Here is a 9,489-nt window from a genome sequence, read left to right on the forward strand (position 1 = left end):
TACCACCACAGCACTCATGTAACTTGCTTTGTTGGTCGATTGGTTAATTGAAGCTTCTTAACCCATGCTTGTTGTCAATGAATGAATTGCATACAGGATCTTGTATCATTTCTGTTTTCCGTAAGTGAATGCTAAACTTCTATGCTTTTCTTTTTCCCTTGTTTCAACACCTTGAATCTCTGTCTCATGCTTGGACTGTAGGGTTCCTGCTAATGATGTTTTAAAGGTCATAACGATCATCTTGAATCTCTGTGTTTCGAGTTCGACCATCTTATGATATATGGTTTGACATGTGCTTCACAAACTCCCACATCGTTAATGGATTAAAATTTGTGTTGGCAAACCAAAAGTAATGCTTAGGCAAAGGTTTAATTGTAATTTGCATCATGCTAACAGATTTTTGTTAGGATTTCAGGTTCAATTTGTCGCAATTTCAACCTAGTTATTAATATTTACTATTTCAATATAACTGGGGGTTATGTAGAGTAGAGGGCTGCACAAATTTAGCTTCACAGTCCCTTACTGATAAGTCAAGTTGTTAAATTAAATACGTGGTATTAGTTATCCTTTTTGCACAATTTGAAGGAATATGTTGTTAGTTGTGATGATAAAGTCCGCTAGTCACTAGTGCATGAGTAATGATAGTTCACTGGAAATTTTGTTTTATATGTGTTGTTTCCAGATCAATGTTTACACCAATCAAGAATCACCAAGATCAATCAATTTTTGTTCTCTGATGATTGATCACTTTTATCCACTCACTGATAACAAGATACAAGCCCAAAAAGATGAAGTTACAAGCTTTCAATCCTTCTACTGCCCTATATATATAGGACTAGAGGATTCTACAATGATTCCCCATTCACCAGCTGTGTTTCTGTCTTTGTTACAAACTGAATTCAGGACTTTCCCGCTCTTGATAACAACCAGCAGCAACGGCTTTAGTCATGTGCTGCTCTCGTGCTTAAGAATAAGTGAAATCGAAACGCTTTTGAAGACTGTCGTTTCGAGCTAAATGAAAATGTTGAGAGGAAAAAGAGTAAAAATTTTCAGTTTTTTTTCACACAGATAGCATATGGTCAGATTTTCACTCATACGCGGATTGTGTGGGTGTACCAAGATACTCAGCGTGTCCGTTTACGTCCTGTCAAGATGAATAGAGCGGAGCAATTACTTATTGGCCACCCACCCTATTCGTGATCAAAACCCATTGTGTTTATAATTACAGTAATAAACTTCCTATTAAATTACACCCCTGAGTGGCTTTTTTCATTTATCATTCTTTTATTGATTTGAAAAATAAAGCAAAAACAAAATTCCATTGAAAGTAGTGGAGTAATAAGCAAAATTCCAGCTTTGAAGAAGCCACCACCAGGAAAATCAAATGCCAAAATTCTAACTTTGGTCTAGAGTATGTTTGGTTCTCTCTCTCTCTCTCTCTCGATCGATAAGTAGTATCGAGTAAAAGTTAAGAATTATAAATTTTAATCTTATAAAAGGAAGGGATTTTATTGTAAAATGGAAAGTTTATTAATGATGAAATAGAGAGAGAATTTAAAATTAAAGAACAATGAGATATAAATTTTCATTCGTGTTTTTGAAGATACTAATTAAATATGGTCAAAATTATTAATAGTTACTTTGAAATTTGTAGAAAGAGTATTTCATTCATATGTATAATGATAAACACAAATGAAGTGTTAGTTGTGGAATTAAAAATAAGTGTGTTTAGAAGTGATATCATAATTATATAATTTTAATAGGGTACATTTAGCCGCCTGCTGGGGGGGTGGGGGGACTCTGGGGTTTATAGCGGTTTTGAAGGAGTGCTATAGCTCCACTCAGAGAAAACTATTTACGAGTGGAGCTTTTAGGTTTTAACACCCTCTAAAATCCCGATAAAACTTGTTTTGAATACTTTTTCCTAAGCTACTCTCAATTTAATTGATAAAATGTAAATTCGTATATTAAAATTAACCATCTTCCCATAAAATTTTACCCAAGAGTTTCTTTTTCTAAACTCACATACAAATATTACAAAAATTAATTTATCTTAAATTTTTTTCTTATTATATACTTTTTATATTCATAAATCTAAATTTTTGTAATTTTCTCAAAAAAATAATTTTCAATTAAATTTTTAAATATAAATATAAATTATGAAACTGGGGGTGTAAAAATTTTATTAAAATAATAATTTATCTAAGTTTTTCATTGAATTTTTATTTAAAACAATAAATAAATTAATTTGTATTAGGTTATTTAAGTAGTTTGAATTAAAAGAGGATTTCCATTTAAAAAAAAAATAATAAAGGAGGATTTTGAGGGGTGTTAAAAGTCCTACTTAATGGATTGTTCTGAAACCATTGAGACCAGGCCCAATCTGGAATAAGCAGTACCCTGAAAAGCGTTTCTACATGCCCACTAGTCAAAATGCATAATTTAAGAAAGATATTTTTCTTGTTATCCACAAAATTTTTATAACTAATTAAGAATAATATAATTGGTAATTCAATTAAAAACTGAAAAATGTAAGATTATTAATTTCCTGTGTCTTTATGAACCATTAAAATATACAATAAAATAAATTATGCGTACATTTTTTGTATATCATGTGTTAGTAATTATTTCTTCTATTAGGTGCAGAGTCGGAACCACTGTTATGCCCGGGCAACCAAAAAATTTTGGATTTTTTTATTAATATTATGAAAAAATTTTAAATATTAATTAAAAAGTAAAAGTTGAAAAAATATTAATAATCGGCTACTCCTAAACATTGAAATATATTAATACCTGTTCTATTTTATACTCTTTATTATTTTATTTTTTATTTATACAAAAAAAAATTATCCAGCCTTTTTCTTTTCCATAAAAAAGTTGGTATTTTCATCTTCTATATTTTTTAAAAGTTTATTATGCATAACATAACTGAATAAACTATTTAACTTATTTTTTAAAAGTTTTTTAATTCTTTTCCGTAAGAACCGTTTTTTTTTTCAGGTCAAGATTCAAGGTTTGCTTTCTTCGTCTTTTTTTAAGTTTATATTATTTGTGGCTTATTTCTTTAAATTCGTATTATTTGACAAAAAATATTTTATTGTAAACTTTTACTTTATATATTTAGGCATAATTTGTTATTTGTTAGTTTATAGATCATGTCTGTTGTTTTAGTATTAAAAGTTGTGTATTGTTAATTGATTAATTATAGTTATTAATTTTTAGACATAAGTTCCATTTTGATATATGATTGAATAAGATTTCGTAATATATGATTTTTGTACTTTCATTAATTTAAGTTTGAATTAAGATTTATTTTATTTTGCTGCAATATATTTATATGTATTTTGGTAACCCCAAATTAAAATCTCGATTCTGCCCCTAATTAGATGTTAATTAATTAATTTTTTATTATTAGGTTTTGACATTGATTATAACTTATAATTTGATAAAATATTAAAAAAATGAATAATAAAATAGTCTTAATTAGTGAGCGAATTTTTTTTTAATATAACTTGGAAGCCCTAAGATGATCTTCCTCAATCAATCGTATACGGCTATTCTAAAAAATAAATATTTTAATTGAAATTGTTGGGCCTACAATGAGGTGGCAGAAAGAACTTTGGCAACAGAAACAGGTGGCGCTCACGGTGTCACTTTCCAAAACCCTCAGTCAATCAATCATGTCATCAAGTGGACCCCACTACATGTGATATCTGGACCAGCATACAACGGTCAGCGGTCACCCTCAATCCCATCCAGTCACGGTATGGGTCCCGCACAACACCTGGTCCAGATTAGTTCTCTCCTGCTTTCGGTCAGCCTTCCCTATCTGCCCCCGAAACCCCTCAATTCCCCAGTCCACGGCCCAGATTCTTCCAACGCCACGGAACGTGATCGACTTTTAACCTCCTTAACCGCCTCCGACACGAATTTTGGAGCAGCTCCTAAATTCCAAAATTAGTAAATTTTTACCAAAAAATAATTTGACATCATAAATCGCTAATGTTTGTGTACGTAATGAGATAGATTAGCGCTTGACCATACTGCATTTGAGTCTTAATATTATAGTACATCATTTATTTACTGAAGAATAAAAGTAAAATTACTTATAATTTTACTTTTATTATCTAATGGATAATTAATATACAAAACAGTAATTACTATATAAAAAAATTCATTTGGGTTTTATGCATTTCTTTAAGAAATAAAAAATTTATCTAAATTTTTGGTGATGTCTTATCTATTAAGGAGATAACAAGTTTTCCACACAATGATTATCACGTTAAGATAAATTTTTTGAATAATTTTGGGGATGAGAAGGTAATTTATCATAATTATTTATTATAAAATAAAATTAAGAGAGAAAGAAAAACATGCGAAGGAAGACGTTAAAGTAGAGAGAGGGAGTACCAATAAGATTAGTAATATAGGAAGGCAGTGAGAGTAGGGCTGTAAAAGAGAAAATCGAAAATTGACGTTTTTATAATTTCACTTTCACCTGCATAGCAGCAGAGGAGAGCCAGAAACAGCCTGCTATAGAACACAGTGCCTAGTTTCTCTATAAGGTAAATTCCCAAACTTCGAAACCCTAGCTTCTTTCCATTTCTGTTTCTCTACTTTCACACACAATTCGCGTCCAGATATAACTGATACCAGAATTTAAAATTCTATTTTGTCTGAGGATTTTACTGAACAAAATTGGATTATTGCTAATTTGATTATATATGTTGAATCTTTGATTGAATTATCTTTTCTGTGCTCATTTGCTTCTCGTTGATGGAGTGATTCTCTGTTTAATTGAGTTGATTTTTGAGGAATTTGATGATTTAATTGAGGTCAATTTTGTGGCTTATATAAGTTGACTGACCTGATTTTCTGTTTTTCACAAGATTGAATTGAGCGAGATCATTTCTGTGTTAGACCGAATTTTGATATTTCCCCCAATCTGCATAGTGCAAGTAATTTGTTAAGCTGGTTATTTGGTTTTGTTTAGTGTACACTAAAAATGACTTATGAGCAAGTTAGAAATGGACTTTCTGACCTTTTTTTTTTTTTCTTTTTCTTTTTTTGGCTTGACTTCACTTTATTCATCTTGTTGCTCGGGCTTTTGCCAACTCTATTAAACCATTCTCCATGTACTCCATGTCTTTGTATTTATTGGAGCCAAGGCAGTTGATACATGAATGACTTAGTTTCAAGTGAGAATCATCATGTTGGAAGTCGCACATGAAAATCACAAATTTCAAATATGGTTTCTCATACTGCCAGGCTACCGGCTGCTTTGGAGTAAACTAAATGTGTAATTAATGAAAGAGGGTTTGCTGCAATGTGTTCCCTGCTATCTTGACTTATATTCTTTGTCAATTATGATGTATTTTTTTTTGGAAGATTCCTCCAAAATGGTGCTTCCTTATCCTAAAAATTTCTGAGTGATTCTATGATATGGACTGTTTCAACTGCCGGAAAAGTTCTTAATTCTCTTGTAATTGTGGATTTTTCCAACAATATCACTAACAATAAGTTCTTTTCCTAGAAATATGGTTATGATTGATAAGGAGGAAAAAATTAATTAAATCTTTTCTTGGAAATATGGTTATGAGTGATAAAGAGGAATAAAATTAAGTAATATATTTGATTTATGGACTTGCGGATGACACACAACCCAACATTGAACTTGGTAAAATCTGGTTTCTGTTTTAGTCATTGGCTGAAAGCTGTAAGAATAGTTTATGCTACTCTCAGCTTCATTTCTTTGTTGTGGAATTTATATGTTGCAAGCATCTGATGTTTGAAGTTAAATAGCGCATTAGAAGAGTATCATTTCTTGGAAGTTGCTTCTCTCCTTTGTCCGTGGTTATGAATATGAGTCTCTCATATCATCCAGAATTTATGAGCAGATGGTACAATTAAGAATTGAAGCATTTGATTGTCATTTAGAGATTAGGATCTCCACCTAGTTCGCCCTATGAGTATGACTTTGTTCCATTTGGTTAATCTTTATGTAGCATGTCATTGAAACTTTTTGCTACCTCATTGACCTCCATTCTGTTGGTTGTGCTGCCAGATTTGAGTTGCAGATTCTACATGCGTGACGGCCTCATGACTTCCTCTGTGCATGATATGTCCGGTATTTTTCATCTAAATCTTTATCAAGATCATGTTCAAATGATACTGGTCTTATTTCAGAAAATAGATTAAATTTCCCAATCTATCCTGTTCAGTTATACAATTGCCTCAGAATATTTCTTACTAAAAAAAATTGTAGAATTGAATTTGTTTAGTTTAATGTTCACTTAATTGTTTGCTAAACAACTATGACATCGTCTTATTTCCCCGGGGTAAGATGATAGTTGCAATCCTTTGCAAACCGTGTGAATTTCAGCCCATCCAGGGATGCAGACCTGTGTATTTATTTACATTCTGAACATCATCTTATTTCCCAGGGTTTCGACCCTCTTTTCAAGAAACAGAACCAAATTGATTATGTGTTCTACATATTCTACAATGAGCATTTACTTTAATGGATAATGGTGGTTCACGGCGAAGGATCTTTTTACACTAAAGGAGAATCGGTGAATCTGGTGGCTATATGAAGTTTTGACCAAACTTATCAACATCCATGTGAATAGAGCTAGATGTTCTTGTTTGTCCAATTGCTTTCATAAGTGCTGTTGGTGTAATTCACTGTAGAATATGTTTATGGCAGTTATTGCATTGTTGATTTAAGGAATTGGATTCTTAAGTATTAATTGTGTTCATCTCTGGGTTTGGGCTATCAGTTTTGAAGCTTTGTATCTTGTGTTAACTATTTGTCCCTTCTATGGCGCATCTCAGATACATTTACGTTTCTAAGTCAATAATTCTTTGTCTTCGGATAATATTTGTACAGATAACAGTGATGCTGATGAGCAGCGGAAGCATCCAGAATCCCAGTTACAGTCCTCAACACCTGCAATGGGAATGTCTCATCCAAGCATCACAACTCCCAATGTTCAATATGCAACGCATCAAGTCGGGGCAGGCCATGCTATGGTACTATATTTGCAACACCTTTCTCTCTTTCTTTTGGGTGAATGGGTGTTTTGGGGAAGGCAGCCTAGTTTACAACCTTTTCAGCAGTCCATAGGAACTTATTGTGTCATATTGTTTTATCTATGCTTGGTTTCATATTAATATTTTTTGATCATTGAACATGTTTGTATCCGCTGGTGATAATTGGCTCTCTTTTACTTGATCTAAGATTTCTGGAACTACTTCCTCAGAACTGTATGATGCTACAGTTTGATTTTTGTAATTTACTTTATAGTTCATATGTATAAGTGATTTGTCTATTCAAAATTGCTCATGGTTTCATCCCTAGCAAGAGAATTCATATATAATTGATTCTTCTAACTTAAAGGATTCAACCTCACAGTTCTGTTGAATTCTTACCCTATGTTTTGGGTTTTGCTGTTTCCTGCCCTTGTTTTCTTAGACTTCATTTTTATTCCCTCACCACCCCCCCCCCCCCCCCCCGGCGCAACAAAAAAAAAAGGGCTCTCTCAAATAGTGGGAGTAACCTTTCATCTTATGTGTGATTTACTGTTCACTCAGTCGCTATCAGTGATTTCTCTTGTTCGATGTTGTGATTGTAAGGAAACTGTTATATTCTTATGCCGTCACTGTTCATAATTAATCAATGCACTGTGGATTATGATTTTGTTATTGTTTTTTAAATTTTGGGGGTCATTCTCTTCTCTATAACCCTTTTGTAGGAGCAGTTAAGTTAGCATTGGGCATGGCTCCTTTATAAATAAATATTTTCTTTTTCTTTTTCGTTTCCTTTTCCTGGACGTGTGATTTTTATTGAGACACTGGTTCTTTAGTGAAGAATATCTAAATCATTAAAAAACCTGTATCAAGAAAGGTAGAAAAATTAAATTGGGAAGTTAAGTCCATGAAGTAATTATGTATATTTGTTTTTATTTAATTAGGCACCAGCAGCTTACCCCTATCCAGATCCATACTACAGAAGCATATTTGCTCCCTATGATGCACAACCATATCCTCCACAGCCATATGGTGGACAACCAATGGTATGTTGATTCCTTTCGATTCTCTATGTCGCTGGTTTTCTTTTTTTTTGCTCCAAAGGTATTCCATATGTTAGTTCTGATAACGCGGTATAGATGGTGCATTTGGGGACGCGGCTGGAATTTTTATGTTATGATTATTTGACAATTAATTGCATCAGGTCCATCTTCAGTTGATGGGAATTCAGCAAGCTGGAGTTCCTTTGCCAACAGATGCAGTTGAGGAGCCCGTGTTTGTCAATGCCAAACAATATCATGGCATCTTGCGACGACGACAATCTCGTGCAAAAGCTGAATCTGAAAACAAAGTTTTAAAGTCTCGAAAGGCATGTTACAAACTTCCAAGTTTTATGTCCTTCGTTCGGTTTGGTTTTTTACTTGATTGGAATGTTCTAAAACCAGTGGGCTTGTGGGATTGTGGGAGATCTTTAAGTAATTGGAAACTTTATTAGGTTTCAAATACACTTGATTCATTATCTTTTTATCTGTTTCTATTGACACACTAATTCTGCAGCCATACTTGCACGAATCTCGACATCTGCATGCATTAAGAAGAGCTAGGGGATGTGGGGGACGGTTTCTCAACTCAAAGAAAAATCAGAACCAACAGAAGGGGATGGCATCAGATGACAAATCACAGTCCAATCTCAATCTCAACTCAGATAAAAACGAAATTGCGTCCTCAGATAGGCAGTCCTAATTTTTTATGTACGAATAAATAAGGTCAGAGGTCTCTTAATTAGGTTCCCTTACCAGCTCAAACAGTCTCAGTGTTTGGTATTTGCTTGATTCTATCTCAGTACTCAGTAATGTGTGTAGATATTCTAGTAGTAGTAGGCTGTAGGAAGTTTACAAAGATGAAGCAGGCAAGAATTTATCGAAGTGCAGTTATACTTATCGCCTTTGGAATCGAATTTTTCAGTTGAGTTTCTTGTGTGTGCATTTCCCTGCACTTTTTTTATTGTGAGAGGTTGAAATCTTCTTTTCTGGTAGAGAATTGGAGTTGGGTTGGTAATGTGACAATAGCTTAGTGTGAGAGTAGGAATGATCGTGCTGTGTAGTATTGTTTTTATACTTGTCATTTCTTATTTGTCAACTTGGAAAATAAGTTACAAATATTTTACTTGAAATTTGCTGCTCTAGTACAACTATCTATGTTTCTTTCGGTGGTGTTTGATTGGCTAATGATATCAAAAATATAAATTTTGCCACCAACAAGTCTAATGGCACAAAATGAAATTCACCTCCCTGGATTTGGATTTTATCATTTTGCCCTACCATGGATATCATGATGCATAGTAATGATTAACGCATAGATATGTGATGATCCAATTATTGGAGAATTGAAATTAAAAATAATAATTGTTTTTTTTCCTTTGAAAAAAGGAAATTGAGAGTAGAATTAAGATTGAGAGGT

The 9,489-nt window shown here is 32.9% G+C and overlaps 1 protein-coding gene across 3 annotated transcripts; it reads left to right on the forward strand.

Moving 5' to 3' along the window:
• The first annotated feature begins 4,377 nt into the window (after positions 1–4,377).
• On the forward strand, positions 4,378–9,204 carry LOC18051681 (nuclear transcription factor Y subunit A-7). Of its 3 annotated transcripts, none has more exons than XM_006448848.2 (6): positions 4,378–4,565; positions 6,065–6,127; positions 6,890–7,032; positions 7,974–8,075; positions 8,234–8,398; positions 8,587–9,204. In XM_006448848.2, the coding sequence occupies exons 2-6, from the start codon at positions 6,085–6,087 to the stop codon at positions 8,770–8,772; spliced, it is 639 nt and encodes a 212-aa protein (XP_006448911.1). In that variant the 5' UTR covers positions 4,378–4,565; positions 6,065–6,084; the 3' UTR covers positions 8,773–9,204. The 3 variants fall into 3 exon arrangements, with proteins under 3 accessions (XP_006448911.1, XP_024047819.1, XP_006448912.1); XM_006448849.2 differs by lacking the exon at positions 4,378–4,565 and adding an exon at positions 4,598–5,969; XM_024192051.1 differs by lacking the exon at positions 6,065–6,127.
• Positions 9,205–9,489: the final 285 nt, after the last annotated feature.

The sequence above is a fragment of the Citrus clementina genome, unplaced genomic scaffold (assembly GCF_000493195.1).
Source record: "Citrus clementina cultivar Clemenules unplaced genomic scaffold, Citrus_clementina_v1.0 scaffold_2, whole genome shotgun sequence".
Lineage (NCBI taxonomy): Eukaryota > Viridiplantae > Streptophyta > Magnoliopsida > Sapindales > Rutaceae > Citrus > Citrus x clementina.

What these genes read in the sequence shown, in the direction of transcription:
- LOC18051681 (XM_006448849.2), top strand. An exon ending in CATATGGTGGACAACCAATG is followed by an intron (nt 8,076 to 8,233) that starts GTATGTTGATTC and finishes TAATTGCATCAG; the next exon opens with GTCCATCTTCAGTTGATGGG. An exon ending in AAGTTTTAAAGTCTCGAAAG is followed by an intron (nt 8,399 to 8,586) that starts GCATGTTACAAA and finishes CTAATTCTGCAG; the next exon opens with CCATACTTGCACGAATCTCG.